The sequence below is a fragment of a genome, unplaced genomic scaffold (assembly GCF_019419815.1).
Source record: "Pyrus x bretschneideri cultivar Hongxiangsu unplaced genomic scaffold, Pyrus_bretschneideri_v1 Contig2, whole genome shotgun sequence".
Taxonomy (NCBI): Eukaryota; Viridiplantae; Streptophyta; class Magnoliopsida; order Rosales; family Rosaceae; genus Pyrus; species Pyrus x bretschneideri.
This window is the reverse complement of record NW_025999501.1, coordinates 9,718,006-9,743,557: the sequence shown is the minus strand read 5'-3', so window position 1 is coordinate 9,743,557 and position 25,552 is coordinate 9,718,006. Positions and strand designations below refer to the sequence as shown.

General features: G+C 36.9%; 4 protein-coding genes across 6 annotated transcripts; 2 read left to right on the top strand and 2 right to left on the bottom strand.

Moving 5' to 3' along the window:
* Nucleotides 1-83: 83 nt before the first annotated feature.
* Nucleotides 84-4,426, bottom strand: LOC103930241 (KH domain-containing protein At3g08620). 3 transcript variants are annotated; one of them, XM_009339538.3, is made up of 7 exons: nucleotides 3,824-4,416; nucleotides 3,579-3,667; nucleotides 2,421-2,572; nucleotides 1,466-1,582; nucleotides 1,256-1,372; nucleotides 950-1,093; nucleotides 84-587 (listed from the first exon to the last, which is right to left on the bottom strand). In XM_009339538.3, the coding sequence occupies exons 1-7, from the start codon at nucleotides 3,901-3,903 to the stop codon at nucleotides 441-443; spliced, it is 846 nt and encodes a 281-aa protein (XP_009337813.1). In that variant the 5' UTR covers nucleotides 3,904-4,416; the 3' UTR covers nucleotides 84-440. The 3 variants fall into 3 exon arrangements, with proteins under 3 accessions (XP_009337813.1, XP_048439433.1, XP_048439432.1); XM_048583476.1 differs by lacking the exon at nucleotides 84-587 and having other exon boundaries at nucleotides 594-1,093; nucleotides 3,763-4,426; XM_048583475.1 differs by lacking the exon at nucleotides 84-587 and having other exon boundaries at nucleotides 594-1,093; nucleotides 3,824-4,424.
* Nucleotides 4,427-6,196: 1,770 nt separating this feature from the next.
* LOC103930242 (NADH dehydrogenase [ubiquinone] 1 alpha subcomplex subunit 1) lies at nucleotides 6,197-8,167 on the top strand. The gene is made up of 3 exons (XM_009339540.3): nucleotides 6,197-6,410; nucleotides 6,559-6,664; nucleotides 7,980-8,167. The coding sequence occupies exons 1-2, from the start codon at nucleotides 6,303-6,305 to the stop codon at nucleotides 6,649-6,651; spliced, it is 201 nt and encodes a 66-aa protein (XP_009337815.1). The 5' UTR covers nucleotides 6,197-6,302; the 3' UTR covers nucleotides 6,652-6,664; nucleotides 7,980-8,167.
* Nucleotides 8,168-10,846: 2,679 nt separating this feature from the next.
* LOC103930243 lies at nucleotides 10,847-13,444 on the bottom strand. Its single transcript, XM_009339542.3, has 2 exons — nucleotides 12,776-13,444; nucleotides 10,847-12,677 (listed from the first exon to the last, which is right to left on the bottom strand). The coding sequence occupies exon 2, from the start codon at nucleotides 12,150-12,152 to the stop codon at nucleotides 11,184-11,186; it is 969 nt and encodes a 322-aa protein (XP_009337817.2). The 5' UTR covers nucleotides 12,153-12,677; nucleotides 12,776-13,444; the 3' UTR covers nucleotides 10,847-11,183.
* Nucleotides 13,445-20,585: 7,141 nt separating this feature from the next.
* On the top strand, nucleotides 20,586-25,065 carry LOC103930246 (RING finger and transmembrane domain-containing protein 2-like). The gene is made up of 9 exons (XM_009339548.3): nucleotides 20,586-20,935; nucleotides 21,159-21,811; nucleotides 22,163-22,239; nucleotides 22,347-22,515; nucleotides 23,054-23,142; nucleotides 23,373-23,537; nucleotides 23,661-23,738; nucleotides 24,285-24,388; nucleotides 24,685-25,065. Exons 2-9 carry the CDS (start codon nucleotides 21,178-21,180, stop codon nucleotides 24,788-24,790), a joined length of 1,422 nt encoding a protein of 473 aa, XP_009337823.1. The 5' UTR covers nucleotides 20,586-20,935; nucleotides 21,159-21,177; the 3' UTR covers nucleotides 24,791-25,065.
* The last annotated feature ends 487 nt before the right edge of the window (nucleotides 25,066-25,552 follow it).

Below are 25,552 nucleotides of genomic sequence, written 5' to 3'. Positions count from 1 at the left end.
AACAAAACAGCATTCAATATGCCCTACGAAACCAAACTCGACCCGTCGGACTCTTAATTAAGCTCTAATTGTTGCACAATCAATTAATATATACTTTCACACTTATCTCAGAAGTAACTAACACAAGAATAAATCCAATGAATGCATTAGGTTTACACAGAAAACTGACCTCACCAAACCTACTCAAGAGTCAACTATATAAATTCCAACCCTTTTTCGGTTTTTTTGGCCTTTTTTTCTGTTTCGGGTCTTTGTCTGTCTGTTGTTACAAAAGAAAGAAAAACAAAGCAAACAAAAACCACCAGAAAAGCTCACCAGCAAGAACTGTTAGACAATTTTCTTGTAGCCATGCTGATGGAAATCTGTATTTCAAGGCCTTCTCGGTCATGAAGTTACTAAGGCGGAGGAGCTAACATTTAGAACCAGAGTAACATGAGCACTCATCGGCCGGTTTTTGCACGCTTCATTCCGCTTGAATTGAAAGGAGATACACTACCACTTGGTCCAGGACTTTCTTCTCTGAAATTTGAGTTTAGCAGAGCCAACTCACGCAACTGCTGCCTCTTAATAAAATCTTGTGATTCATCCTGCAAGTGAAAGGTTTATATCGAGAAAGAAAGAAATGAAGAGATAAAGTCAAAATTAGGGAAAGGTGTTTTCTAGTTAAAATACAAAGTTAGAATCGTCAGTGTTAGCATCTATGAACAAGTTCCTGTGCAGGGAAAGAGAGGTCCCAGCTTGGTTCAGCTACTTTTCGAATCTGCCAATCAAGCAGGAATAGACTCCCATGCAATACAAGTAGGGGTTCAAACGTTATCATATATCCCTCTCTAGATACAAGTACATTTGCATCGAAGAAAAAGTTTCGGAACAGAAATGCGAGGATTAGCCATACTTGATGTTTTACATAAATATCCAACAAGAAAACCAAAAGATTGGAGATAATTACCACAGGTTTGAGCAATTCTTCTATGATTTCTTGCGCCTGTCTCAGCCTTAAGTCAACCACATTGGCAGGTAAATCGGCTTCAATTAAGATGTGGAGTGGTTCGTTCAGGTGCTCATAGCCTGGCCTTCCCCTGAGCTTCTCCTCCTTGATATCGAAATATGAAACGATTAAGATTGTAAATCAGAACAAAAATCTTAGAGAAATTTTTTTATGAATGATGGAAAATGTTCTATATTCCAAAGTCAGAAATGATTGACGGCAATTCAATAGTATTAGACTAGAAGAGAATGAACAAGTGTGTTGTACCTTGTCTGGGTCCTTAATAGATCCTTTTCCCCTAATGTATACACGACAACCTGTCGTAGCTTCAACCCGTTTCAGAGAATTACCTCTCGGTCCAAGAAGCCGCCCAACAAAATTGAACTGACATCCATTGTGCAACAAAACGTTCAGTTATTTATTACATGGCAACCAATCAAACCGACTTCAAATGCTAGCAGCATGCTAAAGACTTACATTGGGGTAAGTATCTACAGGGATTTCCAAACGTAAAATCCTCTTCACAGTGTATGAACTAGGGCTCGCAGGTGCACCTTGCCAGTCCATCGTCATCCCATGGGGTCCACCTAATCTCTGTTATACAGTAAAGGGTCTAGCCATCTCAGATGTATAACATTTGTAATACAAACGAAAAGAAAAGATAGGGACAGATGACTCGAGCAGAATCACACAGGCAAAAGCATACAGGAGATAAACATATAGGCAAGCATGTCAACACAGTTTATCTTGACCATATCGCTGGTCATAAAGTCCACATTCCAAGACAATCATGCTTGATTTCTTTATCTTTCTCACCTTACAGCACTTTTGTGTTGTGTGCTTCAAACTCAATTGTTAGATTGTGTTGTGTGCTTCAAACTCAATTGTTAGATTGCGTTGTATGCTTCAAACTCGATTGTTAGACATGCATCCTTCTTAGTTCTTAGAATCTGTGTTTGTTTATGAATTAATTTTAGGTGAAAGGGATATTATACGAGTTCAAATGTTTATCCAAACAAGAAAACTCTGCAATTCCAACATTTTCAGTTCGGATTCATGCTAACAACGGCTTTCCGAATTTTGTATGTGACTAAAACCCAATTTCACATTGAAGTTGGGGGCCAACTCGGCTCATGATGCAAAATGGAATCAATTCAAGGTATCAAAAATCAGGTGGGTCCCCATGGAATGTTTTAAAATGTGATGTTCAAACCTGTCCAAGATTCTTGAAATTTACCCACAAACTACAGAGAACACCGTATAAGTTGAGGACCAAACTTCCAAAGACAATTATATGAAGACATGAAAGACATTATTTCGTAAGAGGTGGGTCGTTATGTGCTGAATGAAGCATGGAGGACAGGGGTATAAAATCACAGCAACTGGAGGGAGGAAAGGGTGTAAAATCACAGCTATAAAAATAAATAATCACCTCTGGAGGAAGTCCATTCCAGCCACCCATTCCTGTCCCAGTAACATTTGATATAAGATTTGAAGAAGCCATTGGACTAGGGCTTCTATGTCGCATTCTGTCAAAGTCGCCAAAACCTTGGTTGGACATCATTCCAGAAACCCGTAAAATCTCTGCACACAAAGAAGAATGTAATATGAGAAACTGGCTACACAATTGGAAAGGTCAATACTAGAGAGGACATTCCAAGGTCGAGAGGTATGAAATTGAAAAGAACTGAGCTTTATCCATAAGAAACAGAAAAAGCACAACCTAGACCTGGTCTTTTCAATGTAACACAACCACGCCTTGAATGTGGATACCACATACGGGGGTTAGTCAGTAGAAGAAGTTCAATGAGCTACATTTTGAGTGAGCAAAGACGCCAATCAAGTTCAATTACTCAAATGTAGAGTAGACATTATCACCGCTCCAGATTGGATATTTACTCATGAAGCAAAGTTAATCTACCCCCAGCTGACTCTAATTCTAAAAAGAATATTCCTGGTGCTTTCATCGTCTGTATATCTCAGAATATATTTACCTACAAATTCCGCTTTCATAAATTCTTTACTAGTCATCAATATACACCGGTTTTGGCAGTTCAAACGAACAGAAGTACATAGCCTTCGATGCACTCAAATCACAATTGGAACTAAGCAATGCCTAAAGACCTTTACATGGGGTCTTCACATCGTTATCATATGCTTGCTTGATGCAAAAACATTCACAAGTCCAGCATACAGATGCACAATAGTAGAGTGGTTAGTAGTACTCTATCCGACTGTCATCAAATGTTCTGAACCATTGAAAATGACAAAATTATACGCAACCTTTCATATCTAATTTTGACAAGAACTCTAACTTCCCCATTGGAAAGCCACTAACAACACATAAGCTCAAAACTACGCGTTAGAATGTGAAAACACCAGGTCTGCAGACACAGTTCCACGAAGAAATAAAAAATGAATGCAGGATCAGTTCAAAAACAGCCATTTTCGATTGACAAAACAAGCAGCCAAAAGGATCATCCAGTAAAAAGCAATCAGACCGATCTGTCTACTAAAGCAAGCACATTTCACAAACCCAATACGGCCCATAAAAATCTAGATCCAAAACACAAAGATTTTGAAGCAAAACCTTGATTCAAGAGGCGGCTGCATATCGGAAGAACTTGCATGAACGGTCCAAGCTTTTGATGCTCTGCCAACAAATCCGACAAGTACTGACTGCAAAAACACACACAGATCAAAAAAAGGGCAAAACTTCATCAAAATTTGAACTAACATACAAAAATCAGTTGGTTCAGTGCCAAGACTGTAACTTTTCTTCTGGGCAGTTGATTTCTTGAAGATTTAGAGAGGTGGGTTGTTCAAAGAACAAACCTGTCAACATCTGGGGCGCTTCTAATCTGAGGAGAAGCAGCTCTGGCAGGTGAGAAGTTGGGATTATACAAGCCTGACATGGCTTTTTTTCCCCAGAGAAATTGGATAAATGGCAAAAGGGTTTTAGATGGTGGTGGCGTTGCAGAAGAAAAAGGAGAGACAAAGAGCCATTAATTAAGGAAGGGTTTGCAATAGCAGAAAACAAAAAGGGAAATTATATAAATAAATAAAAGGATGGAAAATAAAAAGAAAAGGGTCAAAGACAGCTCTCTCTTTCTCTCTCTCTCTCTCTCTCTCTGTGAATTTTGCAGAAAGGAAAGGGGAAAATATTTTAATTATTTGCTATGCAGAAAAAGGAAATTAAATAAATAAAATGGAAAAAGATGACGAGTTTTGGGGGAGTGAGAAACTGGTGAGTGAGTGCAAATTTTTTTTTATTTTTAAAAAGGATCTATTTTTTGGTTTGGTTTTTAAGGTATCAGATTCACAGGAGACTTTTCATCTCACAGTGACCCATGAACTCAGAAAGAAGGTCTAGAGAGAGAAAGACAGAGACTGACGAGAGAGAGAGAGAGAGAGAGAGAGAGAGAGAGATGGATGTTTTACTGCCAGTTGAATGTTACGTGGAAAATCCATGTTTTATATGCACTGTGGGAGAGAATTTCAAATCCGCCGAAAACCCAATCAGGTACATTAATTATAGTAATGTAATTAGTTTAAATTATTTTTTAATTTTTAGATTATTATATTATTATATTTAGTGTATTGGAATGTATTCATGACAGATTGAAAATTTACTCCTCGCAAGAACTTAAACCAAAAAAAATGTACTGAGGAAAAAGTCCATTGGAAACGGGGGGACACGCGTCGGCCATGCAGAGAATCAAGCTGTGTAGAACTTCAACGGAGAGGTCCCAGGGAAGCAAATAGCGTCGATGGCCAATGGCAAACGACAATGATGTTGCCAACGCAAGCTTAGCTGGTTAAACTATGTCGTTTTGGTTTATGCCCTTTTTTGGATTTCTACACTTTTCCCATGTTTTGTGGGAGTGTTTTGACTGCTTTTACTCCTTCCCACCTTGTTTCGAAAGTTTCTTGTTCCGTCTATTTGGAACACTTGTTACGTTGTTTGGTTTAGTTATTAGGAACAAATTTTGAGTTCTATTTTACACGGTATATATTTTGAGTTCAACTTTTAATGCTGGTAAATCGAATGAAGATGGTTAGTGGAAGTTGGATTGTTTATGTGAGTCTTCGCGGCCCACAAATTGATGAACTTCCATGATAAAGCCATTAGCTGATTTGTTTTTAAAAAAAGTAATACGGATAGAAAATATGATTTATATCTCCCTTGTAGTAATATTCTAAATAGAGCGCAAAACACAAGTCATACAGTAAAATACAAGCACATCCCAAACAATAAGACATGTGCACATTGTCGTAAGCGACTAATTATATCAAAAGACTTTTTCGAGTTTAGTAATACTCTTAATTAATATAATTAATGATTAATTATTATTGAGATGTAACTATCTTAACATAAACCCTAATTGGTCAATTTGTATGGGTACACACACTCGAAACTTGTAGAACCAAACTTGTCACTTGAACAGCCACACATAAAATTGGGAAGATGAGAAGAAAACGGGATCCGACACCCGGAAAGTACAATCCGGCCCACTGGACCAATCAAGCGCTCCTAGTTGGGCCTACGAATGAGGCCCGCTGAATACAAGTTACAGAGTTAAAAAAAGATAAAAAAAGAAAAAAACGAAAAAGATAAAATAGAAAGAAAATAAGCAAGAAGGCTAGCCATACCCAACTAAACTAGTAATTTTACACACACCACCTAACTTCAAAATGTGTTGCAATTTGGCACCTATATCCACATCCATTCATATTTTCATCAAATAATGTACACTTTCTTGAATGCTATTTCTCTTTTGTCGTTTGACTAGAGTTCAGATTTGATGAGTATTAGAGAAGTTGAAAGAAAGTGACGAGTCTCTTTAAAGACGAAAAACGTCACATAAACACTTATTTTGTCAACGATAATGTGTATGTTTGTTAGAATATTTGAATCTACTATTCTCTTTCGACACCTAATTTCATGAGTACAAACTCAACACTATATTTACTAGAATATTCAACCACATCTATAAAATTTCCCACATATAAATCACAGAACACTAGTGAAAACGAAAAAAACTCTCATAAAATTTGGGTACCAAATGGTTGCATAAATTTGGTTACGATAAAGTTTTGATGGTTAATGGTAAAACAAAAACTTATTGAGGTGGTAATTTCACAAAACTGAAAATTTGCAGTGCCGTTTGTGCAATTTTGACAGAAAAATAAAAGGAGTCTCCTTCTCCCGTCTCTCGCACATCGTCTATCGTCTCTGTTACACAGGCTGTGGAGGTAAAGCTGCGGAGAGAGAGAGAGCAATAGAAGAACAACAGCTGAAAGCGGAGGAACGATGTCACTGGTATGGATGGAAGCGCTACTTCCTCTCGGAATCATAGCCGGAATGCTATGCGTCATGGGAAATGCTCAGTATTATATCCACAAAGCCGCCCATGGCCGGGTTCGTTCCTTCTCTCAGATCCAATTCCATCTCTCTCTCTCTCTCTCTCTAGAAATTGTTTGAGTTTTCTGAGATTCTGATTTCGAAAGTTGAAATTTTTGATGAGATTGTGATTTGGGAAATTTGAAAATTGTGATGTTTTGGGCAGCCTAAGCACATTGGGAACGACATGTGGGACGTCGCGATGGAGAGAAGGGACAAGAAGCTCGTCGAGCAGGCGTTTGCCCATATCCAGAATTAGATTACCTCTTGAGGTACTCATCTTTTTTTCGATTTTCGGTTTCGATTTGGGATCATTTTTCCTTCAATTTTTATTCTTTTGATTTAGGGTTTTTGTTCGATGATTTGGTTTATCATGTTTCATTGCTGTCATTGCTATAAGTGAGGTTAAAAGTTAAATCCAGGTAGTACTTTGTGAAGTTAAATTATGTTTCTTTCTAGCTGAATGCTAATCTACAAATTAAGCTGACGTATCTGCATAGATGGTTTTAGGAAATCTGGTATTAGGAATAATGGTGCATAAATTATGTTTTAACCAACGAGGTTTCGAAAAACCTTTGATGGGTAGGATGGTGTTTCGGGATTGAGAAGTTGAGTCACTATATACATGATCCTATGAAGTTGGGTTGACTCAAGGGAATTTGACATTATATGATGCAACTTATATTTGCTGTTTTGAATTGCAATGGGTTGTAAAAAGTGCGGGATCGTACCTTATCAACAAGTTTGCATGATACATGACAATGTGAAGTTAGATATACCTGGGTGATACTGATGGTGCATTTGCTTTATAGCACTTGATTTGGTTTGATCTTGGGCCTTGTTAGAACTTAGCACCCCAGTTTCAATACCGTGAAAAGAGAGTCTGGCTTGGCTCGGACAAATAACTCGCATTTTGGTGGTTGTCCAAGCCAAGTCAGTCCACTCCAAGACAGATCTTGCAACAAACACGGCCAGAATGTTTATATGGGGAATATGGGGAAACTTGATAAGTAAATTTCTGACTTTGTGTCGTATAGGTCTGCTACTTCTTGCAAAGATTAGCCTTATTTTTTTCTCTCCTGCTCCTGCATAGGAACATGAGTCTTTGATTTTCCTTTCTGGTGCAGTATGGCCTCTGATGATAGCTTGGGATTTGAGTTGATTGATATATTTTTTCAATTCCAGTGGATTTAAAAAAGTAATGCAATCGGGAAATTTCATCGAGGGTTGCTTTTTCAGGCTTTTGTATGCATCCTAGTTGATGTGAGAGCTGCAAGAACCATGAGATAATTTTGTTTGGTGAAGTTTCATACGTTTGTATACTCATAAAATACGAGTCAGACAGTAGCAGATCTTGTGTGAATAGTTCTGGTACTGCACTAATTTATTGTTACAAGCTCGTGTATGGTCTTTAGAGGAACAAGCTTGTGATTTCGTAGTGAAAAAGCCCAGCTCTTAAAGAAAAGAAGAGACATTTTAATTCAATGAGATGCTGTCATGTTAACTGAAGTGCCTCCATTTCCGTGTGTATGTATGTTTTCCAATGTTTTGATTATGAAGCTCATGATATTACGGTCCAAACTGCAGGAACCTTTGTGACTGGCGAAGCAATAAAGTCGTCGTCCCATTCAGAAGGAGCCGAGAGCAACTCTAATCACCAATCTTTTCATTGTATGTGAATTTGCATAAGCTATCATAATGATAATGGGAACATTTACATACTCCATTGATTTTATTTGTAATGTTAACCTTCGGATATGAGTTTGTTCGTTTGAGCTTGGTGTGATTCGGGTATGTGTTTACTGTCTTTACCATCTAGGGATGGGCAACTGTTATGACGGGCGGGTAACCGCGGTTATTTACCTATAATAGTTCTAATAATTGAAGTATGTAAATGTTCATACCCACACAACCATTTACCCGTTGGGTAGTTCTATAAATGGTTATACCCATACCCATAACTATTTATAAACGGTTAATCATATCCATAATCGTGTGTTCATTTAACCATAACTGTTTACCCATTTAACCATAACCATTTACCCTTTTGTCTTTTTTTTTTTTTTTACCCATTTACCGCTTTTTTCATCCGGTTTGCATGTCTGTTTTTTTAAAGAACTTGAAAATTACAAAAGAAAATTTTGTTATAATTTTCGTTTTTTGACAATTAAACACCGTTATATGTACATTTTAGCATGCATTTCCCTATTTTAATCATTTAAGTCCTCATACAATTCCAATAATTGAAATAATAGTTTACGAACGAGATTTTTCTGCTACACCTAAGCAAGTTTTTAATTATAATCCATATGATTACAAAGTAAAGCTTCTAAAAACAAAAAGTAGTCATTATCTTGAATATTAGATAATTCAAAGCTTCAAAATATTCCGAAACTAAACACTTTCGAACACTAATGCTTTAGCATGTTCAATCACAAAGTCTCATCGACTCGTTGTCATCAAAAGAGGCTTACAAAAGAAATGTATAAATTGAATTAGTATCCCATTTAGGAACACCAACACAATTAGCATGAATCCAACAGAGGTAAGTGATCATAGAAGGTTTACATTGTATTATCTAAAGAAACAAAAACAAAAAACAAAACAAACAAAAGCGATCCTTAGTCCTTCTCCTCTCTAATATATATATATATTAAATGGATAAATGGATACCCGTTATAACCGCCTATTTAAATTTCACGAATAAACGGCTACTCATAACCGTAATCGTGAACTTTAAATGGGTGATAACTGCAGTTACCCAAACTCATGAGTATTTTGCCCATCTCTATTACCGTCTCACAGTTATTTCTGGAACCGTAGTTCATTACTTCATTTGGTTCAGTGTCACCGAAAAGCCTGGCAGGTGATAAATTAACTGTAATAAGTGGTGAATATCCCTGAAAAATAAACGTCGAGTCTTATGGTTGAAGTTGCAGGAAGTAGTAGAACAGATTGAATGAGCACCATTTTTGCCACCGACTTTTGTCATCCACACCAATTATTTGCAGTAGGTGTGACCATACCTACTTCATAAACTTCATGTAGGATGTAGAGGAAGAGTTGAATAAGTGGGTGAAAAGGAGTTTTGACATGTTTACTTATCTAGAATGGGCTTGAATTATTTTGATTCTTGATTACACATGTTTTTAACGCATATGTAATATAGTCCGTACTATATAATACGAAAAATTATAAATTAGATTGTTTGAAGTGAATACTCGTTCATTATCTTTCTTTTGTATCCTAACATTCTCGAAACATGACTATCCCAATTCCAAATTCGTTCGGGATTTGCTTATTTATGAATTAATGATGCTCATAATCGCTTCTATTAAAAGTACTTTCACTAGAAGCTTGTCAATTTTGTTTATAAAGGATTCATGGGCTTCCTGAAAGGTACTTGAGAGTGCTTTTAGAACAAGCGTTTGACAAAGTGCTTCTTTCAAAAACCTCCTCTATAATCGAAAAGCACTTACAACTTTGATTCACTAGATGTGTAATCAAAATATGAAACAAATGCCAAATACAGTGATGGTAATGCTCACTCATCTCATTGATTATCGTTAGATGAATTTGACTGAATTTATTTTTTACAAAAATCTCAAAATTTAAACTAATCTAACAGTAATTAATAGGATGATAAGTATCAATGCCACTTCTTACTACCACTTTAGAGCGGTGAGCAAAATGCACTTGTCCCTCGTATTTTATGAATTATAAAATAAGGATGAGGAAGAAAATGATTGGTGCACATTCAATTCCTTGACACTTACACTTAGACCCACTCTTGCGTTTGAGCTGGGCTGTTGGGTGCCACATTATTCTTTGTTTATTAGTTATTATTGTGTTTTATTAATACCCGCATTTAAAACAAAAAGAGGAGCCGACGAATACAGAATCCCAATTAATACAGAAGACTAAGGACCTGAAATTCATATAAAAAAATAAAAAAAAGTAATATATAATATTAATTAATTAATTGTAATATACAATATTTTCTCTAGAAAAATTAAATATAATTGAAATATGGTAGGTGGAGGAGGGCAAAGACAAAACAACAGCTGACAGCACTTGGAACAAAGAAAATAGAAAGCAAGGATTCCTCTGCCATTTGCAATCTCATATTATAAATTGATTTAATCAAAAGTGACAACTCACAGCTAAACAGTTTCCTACACCTCCGGTACACTACCGTGACATCCCAAACCAATGTGCATTGTCGTTTGAAATCAAGAAAACACATAGCATGACGCTATTCATTTGAGATGCAACGGTGGTGTACCAGAGCGTATGTAACAATATCCAAAAAAATTGCTCAGATATAAAAAATAGTGTCACTTTTGCTCTCAAGTCAAATCAAAATCCAGAGTTCGTAAACAAGTTACCCAAAACTTGGATGACAGAATCATATTCTTAAAAATTTGCCAACATGTTAAAAGGAAACAACTAAATGAGATTGCAAATGAAACTTATGATTTCTTCTCAATGAAACAACTAAATTCATCACATATAGGAATCACTTTTCGGCTAAATTCACAGTTCCACACCAACAATGAATCATAGTAAAACTATCAGTGAATGACAACAGATTTACACAAAAAATCCTAGATTACCCACAGTGACACAAAGAATCTACCAAAGAAGAAGCGATGCGTAGCGCCTAGATGAAGGAGGCGCCACCATAAAAAGGTGTGACTGGACGAATTTCTGAATACACGAATTGAACTTTGAATGTTGAATGGTGGTAGGAAAGAACTGGAAGCTTGTACAAAATGGTGGTGGGAGGAATCAAGGAACATATTCAGTCTCGATGGTCGGTTGTGTTCGCGTAAATGTTGCTGCAGGTGCCCTTGCATCTCCAACTGAGGTCATTTGCAAGGCTTCTCCTACATCTGCTGCCCTCTCCATCCGTTGCAAATTCTTCCTTTCCCTGTACTTTTTCCCCCATAGTACTAAGAAAGACAACAATGTCAACAATGCTAAACCACCCAGCACAGAGCCAACAATTATCCACACTTTCGAATTACTCTTCTTCTTTCGTCTACCACTTGGCACTGGGGCCACATTTGGACTTTCACCAGCAGGGGTGGGACTTGGAGAGACTGGTGCTGGAGAAGGAGCAATGGACTTAACCGCTATGGAGAAGTGCCCTTGTTGAACTGCTGAACACATATTGCCTGATTCCACATTGCTGAAATTGACTGAACCATTCAAATCGAACAAAACACACTCTGCCACTGTCCCAGCAGGAGTCGGTTTCACATCCTGGAATTTGATCATTATTGGATCACCAGATGCCCTGATATCCAATTCTGGCAGATTTTTCGCTGATAGGTTGCCAGCATCATAAGCAAGAAGACCAATCAATGGAGCTAAGTAAGAGTAACCCTGTAACGGGTAATACACCATTGACCAATTGCCCAGGTTCTGGTACACCAAAACAAGCCTCTCCACATACGGTTTCTCAGTGACACCCTTAGGGATCTCAAACTCTTTGTACATGTTAACACCTCTTCTGTACAAGCTACCACTCCTCAGCCTCATAGCTGCAATCTGAATTCCAGTCAAATTCAAGGGAACACTGCCATTATATATAACACCTGTCTTTGGATGAACAAAAGCCCTGTAAGCATAGTCTTGAAGAAGCGCATCAAGACCACGTGCTGAGCCTCCTGAGGATTGTGCAGAAACATCAGGCAGACAGGAGAAACATATCACAATGAACAGCATCGCGAGACTTCGAAGAAGAAGCCCCATCGATGCTTCGAAATCTTGAAACTCAGCACAAAGCCACTCAAAACCAACTTGGTCGAAACGCAATACCCAGATGACAATATGCACCCAGAAGCCTTCCTATTTATAACACTTCGGATCCAAAGAATAGTAACTGAAAATGTGCAATAAATTCTTCAAGCTTCAAAACCTCTGGTTTTTGACTCGTAAATCTCCAATTAATAGAAGCAAAGGATACTTGGTAAAGGGAAAGAATGATTTGGGCTCTGAGAAGATAATGTGTTTTCTATAAAGCGACTTTGAAGGTTTCAACCGTTGCAATTCTTCAGATTTTGCTTTTCCCTTTGGAATCCTTGTAAAAGAAGCTCCCTCAGAGACTCAAAGGGCTTGACTTTCGAATCTTTTCAGCTCAAAAGAAATTAAAACCCAGATTCTTCGCCATAAACCCATTTAACGCGAAGGAAATAAATCGAAATTAAAAGCAACCCAAGCAACTTTTTCTCCCCTTTCTTCTCCAAACGGCCAAATTTGAGCAGCGAGATTATCACACTATCAAAATTCATAACAAAAAAAGGAGAAGGAAAACAGTAGATTCAGTACCAAGATCAAGAACCCAGGTGGAGATTTTAACAAGGGCAGCTAAATACCTGATCTTTACGGCGGTTTGCGGCGGAGCTTTTCTGGGTTTCAGCGCAAAGCCCTAAATCTTGACGTATTTTCGTCGGTTTGCGGCGGAGCTTTCTGGGTTTCTTGACAGCCGAGTGGAAGAAGAGCATGCACCTCAAAAACCCACGACGAAATACAAATCCCTCACAAGAATTCGCAACCAGAAAACGCGTGATAAGCCGACGCTCTTCAAGAATCTCGCCATTGAATTCTCTAGCTAACAAAGATCACAGCAGTAAATGGGCTTCCCAACAACCCCGAGATACAAATAGGCGGCGAAAGGATCAGAGCTTTAATGGGTCCCGATACCGACCTGCATTTTTGACCAAATCCGACGGACCAACGCAGAGAAAGATTCAGCTGCGGTTTCACGGCTGCGGAATCCGATTCGGGAATCGGAGAGAAGAAGGAAGGAAATTGAATCCCGGGTAATCAGTAGATTTTGTTTCTTGAGCGGAAAAATTGGGATTAATGGTTGTGGAAGATAAGCTACGGCACCATTTATTTGGGGATTAAAATCCCAAAAATATAGAAGAAAATCAAATGGGGAAGAAATATATGAGATAAGCTGCTTGAGATTGCAGATGGCCAGCCAGGAGATGTGTACTGGTTGGGAGTGAAGCGCAACAAAAAGACAGAAAGAATGAGTGTGAGAAATTGATTAAATAAATAAACATAAAAACAAGAAATTGATAGTTTTTTACTTGTTTTTTTATTTATTATTATTATTATTTTTTTGCCAATTTAATTTTTTAATTAATTAATTTGTACTGTGTTTTTTATGCTAAGTATTTTGATTGTATATATGAATGTCATTTACAGGTGTGTATTAAGATTCAATCCCACCTAATTCTTCTCCCTCGTTTCTTTCTTTTTTTGGTTGATGCTATTACCCTTTTTGTTTCACCATTTGACATATAATTTTTCGTTCTAATCGTCGCATCACCACAAGATTTTACATATTCAATTGTGTTATAGCATAGAAGGAAATATTCTTATCGTTAGGCCACCGTCGTGTGTCACATCCCGGCTCAGGCCCTCACCACATTCTGGGCTCGACTTCACCGTAACACGATATTCTCCGTTTTAGGCCCCAACCACGTCTTCATGGTTTTGTTTCTAGAAACTCACACGAGAACTTAGAGATGTGAATATACATTTAAGGCTTACAAGATTCACTCTCCTGGACGATGTGGGATGTAACAATCCACCCCCCTTGGGGGATCCGACGTCCTTGTCCGCACACATCCGGCCAGGATTGGCTCTGATACCAAATTGTCACATCCCCGCCCAAGCCCCCCCAACATCATGGGCTCGACTCTACCGTAGCACGATATTGTCCACTTTGGGTCCCGATCACGCCCTCATGGTTTTGTTTCTGAGAACTCACACGAGAACTTCCTAGTAGATCACCCATCATGGGATTGCTCACGCCCGAACTCCCTTAACTTTGAAGTTCATACGGAACCCGAAACCAGTGAGCTCCCAAAAGGTCTCGTGCTAGGTAGAGATGGGAATATACATATAAGGCTTACAAGGATCCACTCCCTTGGACGATATGGAATGTAACACCGTGGCAGTATTTTTATCTAATCAAATATTGTCATGTGTGTTTAAATGGGGAATAAATATATGAGATAAGCTGCTTGAGATTGCAGATGGCCAGCGAGGAGATGTGTAGTGATAGAGAGAGTGAACCGAAACAAAAAGACAAAAAGAATGAGTGTGAGAAGTTAAATAAATAAACATAAAAACAAGATATTGATAGTTGTTTACTTGTTTTTTTTTAATTAATTTAAATTTTTTTTGCCAATTTAATTTTTTAATTAATTAATTTGTACTGTGTATTTGATGCTAATTATTTTTATTGCATATATGAATGTCATTTACAGGTGTGTGTTAACATTAAATCCCACCTGATTCTTCTCCCTGGTTTCTTTCTTTTTGTGGTTGATACTATTACCCTTTTTGTTTCACCATTTGACAAATAATTTTTCGTTCTAATTGTCACATCATCACGAGATTTTACGAATTCAATTGTGTTATACCATAGAAAGAATATTCCTAGCCACCATTGTTACAGTTTTTTTATCTGATCAAATATTGTCATGTGTGTTTAACCTCTTACATAACATATATACTATTTATTTGGTTTGCGATACAGATACAATATTGTTTTGATTAGTACGCTTAGCATAGAAGGTTTAGGGATACAATAAAAAGATACTAGATATGCTGCTTGAGTTTATTTCTTGATGATATATTAACATTGTTATTTATCAATATTAGAGAAAATTGTTACAATGGTTATTCAACTTTAACCCAATTAGAATAATGGTTCGTCTACTAAAATTAGTGACCATTAATCCCTTAACTCATCAAAATATGCAGTTATGGTCATTTTCGTCAATTCCATTAGAACTTCTTCAAAATGAATCATGTTGGAAGAACCATTGTTACAATTGGGTTAAAGTTGAGGGACAATTTCTCCAATTGTGTTAAAGTTAAGAGACTATTTTTCCAATTAAGTTAAAGTTGAGGACCATTTCTACAATTTTCTCATTTGATTTTCCATATTTGCCCATTGATTCAACCTCACATGCGTGACATATAACTCATTTTGACTAAAATTCTAAAGAAGTTGACGAAAAATACAATAGCACACATTTTAATGAGTTAATAGACTAATTGTCACAAATTTTTAATTAAATAACCATTACTCCAATTAATTAAACTTAAAAGATCAATGATACGATTTACTCTTAATTTTATGACACACAAATATATAATACAACTTAACAACGAGACTGTCACGCTCAAAGTCCCGTCCTATTGACCGACGGGTCTTACATTTCCCGATGTGTCAATCTACCCTTTTGTTTTCTTGTTTGTGATTGCCTATAGATAATTCATGTACTGTATTATGAAACAAAAATACAAACCTAAATATTAAGGTTAATATTTATTTAGTTTCATATTTATTGCTAGGCTTCTTGCCGATCGGATCAAGGATGTCCTTCCCTCTATTGTGAACAAGTCTCAATACTGGTTTATTGCTGAGGTGTTTTTATAAAAAATGAGTGTAAAAAAAAAAAGTTGAGCTTAAAAAAATGTTTGATAAACACTTAAAAACAGCTTATTTTTACAGTTTTGGATAAAAAAAAGCTAAAAACATGAATCAGCAAAAATGAGATTATTCTCACAGCACAGCAGAAGTAGTTTTTTTTTTTCAAATCACAATAATACCAAACCAGCCCTCAATCTACTTTCGTCGAGGATAGTCGAATTAGAGATAATATTATGCTTTTGTAGGAGCTTCTGAAAAATTACCATAGAAATAATGGTCCTCTTAGATGTGCCTTACAATTAGACATTACGAAAGCTTATGATACCTTGGATTGAGAATTTCTTTTACACGCTCTGGCATTGTTCAGACTTCCAACTCCTATGATTAATTGAATCCGTTGTTGTGTGACTAGTTCTAAGTTTTCAGCTTCAGCTAACGGCGAGCTAGCGAAATTTTTTCTGAGTAAAATGGGGCTAAGACAAGGATATCCTCTATTCCCCTTGTATTTTTGTCATTGTTATGGAAGTACTAACCAAGTTACATTTTTTTGGCATGTCAACTGTCCCCCCATGGCCCTCTTAGTCCGAGGTGAGGCAATCAACTCCGACCTTCGGGTCCTTGGGTGGCTTGATCTAGTTTGATTTGGCACCATGCTTGGAGCTAGCTTCGTGTTATGGCTAGCTATTGAGGTTATATTATCTTATATTGATCAGGTTATAGCTTTTGCTATTCATGTCAATCCTTCTTGCTCCTTCAGCGGGAGTAGGTTTGAATCTCGTGCTAATCTTTTTTTCGAGTGCCCCTTTAGTATGCGGATTTGACGCTTCATTTTGGTTGCTTGTGACTTGTCTTGGTTAAATCACACATGGCTTATGTTCTTAAAAACAATATAAATGATAACATAAATACATGATAAGAATAACATTTTTTTTTTATAAAACAAGACTTAATTATAAAAAGACATAAGAACCGAAGTAAACTTAGCGAACCTCACGGTCAAAGAGCATGTTTGCTATTAAAATCCACGCATTTGCACAGAGAGATCAAAGATTTTATATACTTTTTTTTTAATAAAATTTGATAATATATAATAGTAAGAAAAAAATTAAATTGCTTTTTTATTTTATAGACACACTAAAATGCTTTTGTTTTTTTTTTTTTAAATTTAAGTATTTACTTTAATATTTAAATTTTCTCGCTCAAGTTGTAGCTTATTTTCTTCAGCATATACATGGAATTGTGCATAATGTGAATGAGCATGGAAATAAAAAAAGTAAGGAGTTGTGGATAATTAAACTAGGGTTAATGGGTTTATAACGGATAGTCTTGGAAATAAAAAAAGTAAATGAGAGCATAAGAGAACAAAAGTGTCATTCCGATTACCTAAGCAATCAGGAATTGGATTACCATCTACATCTAAAAAATTCAATTCCACCAATACAAGGAATTGAATTCCAAAATTTGTGTGGGCCCCACTGCTTTTTTGATTCCTCAATGTTTATTGTTTAGTAAACACCGGAATGTTCCGTAATCAAAATTTAATTCTAGATTTTTACGGATACGTAAGCACGTCTTAAATTTAATAATAAAAGAATTAAAATTAAAAAAAAAGTTTTCTTCCAAAAAATGCGAAAACAATTCTATATATGGTTTGTGGGATTCTTCTATTGTAACGGAGCCAGCTCAGATGATCTGACTTCTTTCCTTAATGATGAAAAGTGGGCCCACACTCCCACAGTCAACCAAATGCTAAAGTACGCAGCGCACGCACGTGATGACCCACAGAAGGAGCCAGTGGGATGTAAAGCAACCGCGGAAATTCGAATTGACAAAATAGCCCCTACGTGATTGTGAACCAAGAGGCAAATTTAGAAGGTTCTAATGGGCAAATTACGGAGGGACCACCGCATGCTACTGGGTACTAGGAGCCGACAGTGGGTAGCTCCTCGTGATGCCCCAACGTCGTCTTGCTGCTACCAACAATACACAGAAACATGTGTGTGAATGTGATATTGAAAGAAAGAAAAGGCCACTTTGTTGTTTGTTGCACTATTGAATTTGGGGGTAATTTTTTAGTGAGTCAGGAATACAAGAGAGTGTGGGTTTAGCTTTACAGTATGATTCGGTTAATTAAGTATCGTAATACAAGTGGTTGAATTTTTTTTTAAAATATCCAATCATTTATATTGTAACAGTTGATGTACCTGACATGATTCTAGACACATTGAAAAATTTCTCTGAATTTGGGGCCAAGTGTCCATTTCATTCATTTGGACATCCAATAAGGGAATTCTGGCAAACAACCGATGAAGTATTTTTTCGTTACATACCGATTCGATACTTAAATTATTACTTAAGTGAAAACTAAATCTCTATATATACTTTTGTTTTTTTAGAAAATTAAGTCATTAAACTTGCTAAGAACTGTCAAATTCTCCCAACTGTTTCTTTAAGATTAATGCTATTATATTCAATTTCTATCGATGTAAGTCAAGCGAGATGTAACGGACTTTAAAAGGTAGATTATCAGTTTTGGAAAACAACCGGACATTAACTTCCATTAACGTTGGTGTATGTTGAACACATGGTGAGAGATTGTACCAACCCGTCGCATGCGACCTGGTCAGAGTTGCAGTTGAGGTAGCTAATACTATAGAAACCTACCGCAGTCGAGGTAGTGTTTGCCTGCGCCACTGTTTGGAAACACATGTGGAATTCACAACTCGTTCTTTGGGAGCTCTAAAGTATGACTGCGTGTTATTGGGCTTTTGCAGAATTGAGTGAGGCCCATGTACACTCGCACCCAAACTCACATCCATGCATTCGGCCGAAACCAAACCCATGATGGCATGATGATGATGATCATGTATGTGTGTATGCATGTATTTTATTTTTGGCGCTTTTATATCCAGGTCCAAAAACATAGATGGTTTTTAGGAGTGAGTCCAATTACCTAATTATATGTATTTTTTTAATGCTCATTTTATATTTTCTAAAAATATTAAAAGGTAATTAAAATCTTCTAATATTATGCATTTTCAACTCCAAAAAATATAATTAATATCTTATAACCAATATATATATATATATATTGACATAAATCTATCTGCAAATTATTATACCCTAACTCAAGTAACAAATATATGAATGTATATCATATCTATAAGTAAGATATGAAACCTAACTGAAAGGTAGAAAAAACATAATATATCTACAAGCAAGACACATGAATCTTACTTGATTATAAAAAAGAATTTGTCATATAGGTAGATAAATATAATTAACCTGTGATATAGGTTGATTATAAAAAATTAAAAAAAAATCTATAAATGGGGTTTAAAACGGGATAAAGAACAAGAAAGAACAAAATAATAATAATAATAATAATAATCAAAGAGATAATTAGGAAGAAATTTGATTTTTATAATAAATCTTATCATTGAAGAGATAATTATCGATAATAAAATAATAAGATTTAAGGAAATGGACTTACTTTAATAAATTGGACTATTCCTACTATTGGCTCAAAAAATTGGATCTATATCAAGTTTTCCTTTTATTTTATTTTTTTACAGGGGGACAATTGGGGGTAAGCCACGGTTATCCATCTCCCCAGGTGTTGGAAAACCTCACAGAGGCATTTCAGTCTTCCCTTGAACACAAGTATGACTTTCACACATGATGGGATGATGATGACCATACATGTCACGGCAAAAACTATGGGATCGATTGAAACCAAATACGACCAAGAGTAAAATAGTAGGAAATTTAATTCCAATCGATAAATAATTTCATATTTTAGCATAGATGCGTGATCATTTTATTTTCTAGCGTAGATTAATGAAACTAAGATCAATATCACTTGTTAGAATTTTCCGCAATTGACCTCTCCTTTAAATTAAAAAAATCTTGATTGACTCTAATCTAATATTGAAAATATTTTGTAATCTCGAACAAATTACTCGTGTTTGTAAATAAATTAATGGTGCACACGTTATAATTAGAATTGTTCATATTTTAAGTTACATTTATCTTAGAAAGTAAACGGAGATCATCTTGTCATGCACACGTACCAAACAAATGGATAAGTTTGGAAACAATTAAGATTTTTATGATGAACCTTTTATTTATTTAATATATAATAACCAACAATATACCGTTTAATTAAATTTTTAGCAAATGTGACCCGTAATGATGATTTTTTTTGTTGTTATGCAATGATATTCTACTCTTTTTGTTTTGTTTTTGTTGGAAGGATATTTTACCATGAGTGAGAAATTTATGCTCGTAATGAGTTATTTATAATTTAGATATCAAACTCGTCATTCACGGCGTGAGTCAAACTTACCGTTTTCTATTGTACAATACTACTAGAGTCTAGATCGTAGGGCATTGACATCTTCAAATGGTAATTTAGAGAAAATATTTTCAGTAATGGTACAATGGTTCATTACCACAAGCTCCTTTCGTTTTGAAGCGGAGTAGAAATTTTTCAGTATACTAATAACATCACCTAGTACATTAAATGTCAGATAATTTTAAATTTATTTTTTCAAACTTATAATTAATCATATTATGATACATGGTACATCGAACCGTGTTTATCGCAATTGACATTCGTCAACCAAAAAGACAAAATTTAAAAAGAAAAAAAGAGCAAGAGAGAGAGACAAAGAGTGTTGATTTCATTCTTTAGGAGCTCTGCATTGCTTTTTGGGTGATTGGCCACTTTCTCTCTTCTCGCGCTCTTCCTCCTCGAGCGAGAAAGGGAAACACAAAACACAAAATACACACACAAACAACAAAAAATCCACCAATCTCCATTTCCAATTTCCACCAAGGACCACACACCCAATCCTAATCTGCATTTCTCTGCCCCAAACCCTAGCCTCCTCCCCTCTACCCATTTCTCAATTTCCTCTAACCATCGATCGCCTACGCCCAATCCCCAAAATTCCGCCTTTGGCACCGCCGCAGATGAACTTCCCTCCGCCATCGGTTTCGATTTAGGGTTCGGGCTTGTTCGATGCTATCTCTCTCCCCTGACAACCCCATCGCCGGTTCGCTTAGGCAGGTTAGCTCGCTCTCCCTCTCTCGCTCTCTTTCTATCCAATTTCTTCGTTTCGCGTTCGTCAAGTTTTCTTTGGAGTTAATGCTTATAAACACGTCTTGTTTTCTATTGGGGTTTCTTGTTTTACACGGAAGAAATGATTCGTGTTGTTTTAATATTTGCACGAATTGGGGGTTTGTTGTTGCTTTGTTTAGTATTTAATATTGTGTGATATGGCTGTGATTAGGGTTAGGGCAATTAGGCAAATGGAAGGGTCGGGTGGCAATCTTGACTCGTTTAGAGCTTCTCCGGGAAGCAGTAGTAATAGGAGATATGGGGTGTTATCGGCTTCCAATATCATTCGGGCGCCAATTTCTACCTTATTGGAGTACTCGGGTATTCTCCGCGGCCGCTCTAGTCACCAAGAAGCTGAGTCTTTGATTAACGGGCGTAGCGCTGCTGCGTTCCGGGATCACCATCTTAGTCAGCTAGACCAATTACCAACGACAAGCAATGATGGGGAGGTTTCTATTAGGATAATTGGTGCAGGGGAACAGGAGCATGATAGGGAAGGACCTGGGATAGTATCTGGACGGCTGAGGGAAGTTACTGTACCGCCAAATGATGTTTCTGCACCCCCAATGGCTGGGGTGGCTTCTGTAGCATTGGGAACGGAGGATGTGGGTCAGACAGATGGCAGAACAGATCGTACTACGGGAGAGGGCAGTCCCCAATTGTTAAATGGAACTGCTGATGTAGAAGGAGGTGATGGAACTGGGGCTAATGGCAGGGATTCTTCTTACCAGAGATATGATATTCAGCAGGCTGCTAGGGGTATTGAACAAGTCCTGCCCTTTTCCTTGCTTCTATTGGTGGTCTTCATCCGCCAGCATTTGCAAGGTCAGTGTCCTGCCAACGTATTATGTGTGTGTCGATTGTGCTTTTCTATTGTAAAGGATAAATGTTTACTCATGGTGATAATTGGGTTGATGACACTCTTGGGAATTGTCAATTCCATGCTGTCCTGGTTTGCATTCTGATTCATAAGTAATAACCTTTTCAAGATTGGTATATATTTGAGATCCTAAAAAGAGTTGATTTCTTTCTTATGAATTAAATGCACATGCTTGCATTTGTACACTAATGGTTATTAGTTGCAATGAACTATGGCATTTAAAAAGTTCACCTTTGTAGGCCCTTTCTCCCTTCCTTTTAAATTAGTGACCACTTTTCATTTTGCAATCATTACAGGTTTCTTTGTTACAATTTGGATTGCTGCTGTTATGTTCAAGTCAAATGATATATTAAGGAAACAGACAGCTTTGAAGGTATTCGTAATATGAATTTATTTATTTTTCCAACTTTCAGCAGATGCTCTTGTGTTTTGCATAGTCATTTTTTGTTTGTTAAGAATAGACATGGTTGGTGGCTGCAGGGAGAGAGGAAAATCACGGTTCTAATGGGCATCTCCCTTGCATTCGCATCGCATGTGGTTGGTGTTTACTGGTGGTTCCAGAATGACGATCTTTTGTACCCATTAATTATGCTTCCTCCTAAAGTTATACCACCCTTCTGGCATGCTGTTTTCATCATCATGGTGAATGGTAATAATCGCTCCTCCCAACTTGTTATCGTGGCAGTTCTCTTTCTAAAAAACTTGCATTTTGCGGCAGTGTTCTTATGATAACAATGATGAGTTAACATTTAGTTCATCTCTATATTTCAAACCTCTTTGACAAATGATGATCTACTCTTCAGAAATGGTTGTTTTTATTTACAGTGTGAAACTTTTTTTGGTGTGCAATTACAAATATTTTCTTAGCTTTCTGTTGTCGCAGATACCTTTTATCAATATGAAAGACGGAACACTGAAATTTACTTTTACCTTGAATTTTGTTTGCCTTTTGTGTACTGATGCTTGATTATACTGAAATCATATTTTGAACGCTCTGCACATCTCAGACAAAAAAGAAAAAACCGCTCCACACGTGTTTCTTTATCAAGGGTTCAGATAGAATACTTTTATTGTTATTGTTATCAGATGCATCTTCATTCCTATTTCTCTGTAAATTTCGTATGGAAAATTTATGTTAGTTAATTTTAGAGCCCTTGTGATGCTTACTTCACATTGGTTATTTTCAGACACCTTGGTCCGTCAGGCAGCAATGGTGCTGAAGTGTTCTATATTAATGTACTACAAAAACAGTAGAGGCCGAAACTATCGTAAGCAGGTGAGGTAATAAGTAGTTAAGCAAAACTAGATTCGGGTATATTATTTTCTTTTGGAAAAGAATAAGTTAGGAGCTGGCTCAAGAGAGCTTATGGCTGTTTTAATTACCTCTCATCTTCATTTGATTTCTAGAACAAAAATGAAGGGATATGTTCATAAAATTGATGGTTTTATCCCTTCTGTTTTCACCATAATCTCTTGAGTCTTGACTGAAGAAGTCCTCTTTTATAGGGTCAAATGCTTACTCTGGTTGAGTATCTACTGCTCTTGTACCGGGCCTTGTTGCCAACACCAGTGTGGTACCGGTTCTTCTTGAACAAAGAATATGGGAGTCTCTTTTCGTCACTAATGACAGGGTTATATTTGACTTTCAAGCTCACATCTGTTGTCGAGAAGGTAATAGTTTGTGCTCCTGATATCTCTCAAGTTTTCTGACCTCTTCATTAAGAACACCTTCCAGAAAAGTTGTTTCTCACTTGTCATTACTGTTTATGCTTCTCCCTTGTTCGTTGTGGTTAGGTGCAATCCTTCTTTGCTGCACTGAAGGCATTGTCACGAAAAGAGGTGCACTATGGGGCATATGCAACTTCAGAACAGGTAAACTACCATAATTTGCCATGCAATTGAACTGTATAGGTCCAAATTACATGGAAGTTAGTAGGATATCAGTTTCTTCCCAAATATGTAACAAAATTATGTGCTAATGTACTCAATCGTTCTATGCTTGTTTTTGTTGGCAAGTGTGGATCTTTGTGTAGCACATCCAGAATATAAGCAACATCTGACTGATGAGCTTAGTCCTTTGCAAGTCCTCTTTGTTAGGATATGAGCATTGAGGGCTTCCTTTTTTTTTATTGTCAGCAGTTGTTAGATTATTAATACAATCTAAACGTCTTTAAACCAGCTGAATGGAATACTTGAAGTTGAGCTAACTACTCCTCTATTTTGGAACTTCACTGTATTTAGGTTCTTTTACTATTGTCAGCTAAGAGTTTGTTAGATTTGTCTTAAGAAAAAAACATCTGAACATAACTTTTTTGCCTTGGGGTTTCAAGGTTTTATGTGTTTCATTTTGGTAGTTATGAAACTTTCATGGGAGAGTTTGTGGTTCGTGCATTCTAAGTTGTCGGTTGTTTGATGCAGGTCAATGCAGCAGGCGATCTATGTGCTATTTGCCAAGAGAAGATGCATGCTCCTATCCTACTTCGATGTAAACACATCTTTTGCGAGGACTGTGTATCAGAGTGGTTAGTTTACGTTTATTATGCATTCGATAACTCTTTGTACAAATTTCCTAGTTACCTGTTGAAAAAACAATTCCTACGCTACCAGTTATCCTGCATTGCAAGTTTAACATTTTTGAGAAACAAGGTAGATTGTCGATTGCTTGTTTTCAATGATTTACTGGTTAAAATTTGTTCCAATTTCCATGGAATAGGATAATATCCGAGTAATCCCCACAGAATTAACGGACAGCCATTCATTCACTTTGCTTATGGTACCCATTTTGGCTGCTGACAGACTCATTTTTTCTTTTTTTCAGGTTTGAGAGGGAACGGACGTGTCCGTTGTGCAGAGCTCTGGTAAAACCTGCAGATCTAAGATCATTCGGCGATGGATCAACGAGTTTGTTTTTCCAGCTGTTCTAAAGCCGTCCACTGTAAAGAAAAAAAACAGAGAGTTTTTCTGTTTTGGAGTTCCAATTCATATCCAAAGCAGCCATCTCCCAAATCCAGATCCTCATAACCATACACTGGTATATTCGATTTGTCATTTTTGCTCCGCCTTGTTAACGGGTTTGCCTCCGCAAAAAACTTATACGTTGTATCGAGAAAAGGTCAAATGTATGTAATGCTCCGATTTAAGCAACAGAGAAGTTATTTTGATAACACACCATATATACATGTTTATTTGCCGTGGATCATACTTTCCTTCCTCCCCTTAGACTTTGTCGAACATATTTGCTGACATGGCATCACGTCGTCCGCCAATTGTGAGGCAAAGCTAACTTTCGACCACCTATTTTCGCTCCTCTTTCTTTAGAACTTTCCCTCTCTAAAATGTATGTATAGGATGGCTCACCAGCACCCCTCTCCAACCTTGATCGATCTGAATGTAACATATTCGATTACACCAGAGAAGCGAAATCTCTCTCTCTCGTTTGCGTTCTTTCGCTTGATTTGAGAACTCTCAACGGCATTTTGATCCAGATATGGTGATGGCAAGGAGAGGGAGGTACATGCACAACTGGGTGGAAGTTGCACCACCGCAGGTGATCTCCCGTGAGAAATGTTCGAGTTTTCCGAAACTGGAGACCATTGTCGAAGAAGGGTCCGAGAGCTTTGAGATTCTGCCGAAGCGGGTGGTGTTTCTTCTTCCGGTGTTCTTTTCTCTTGTTTCTTACTTGATAT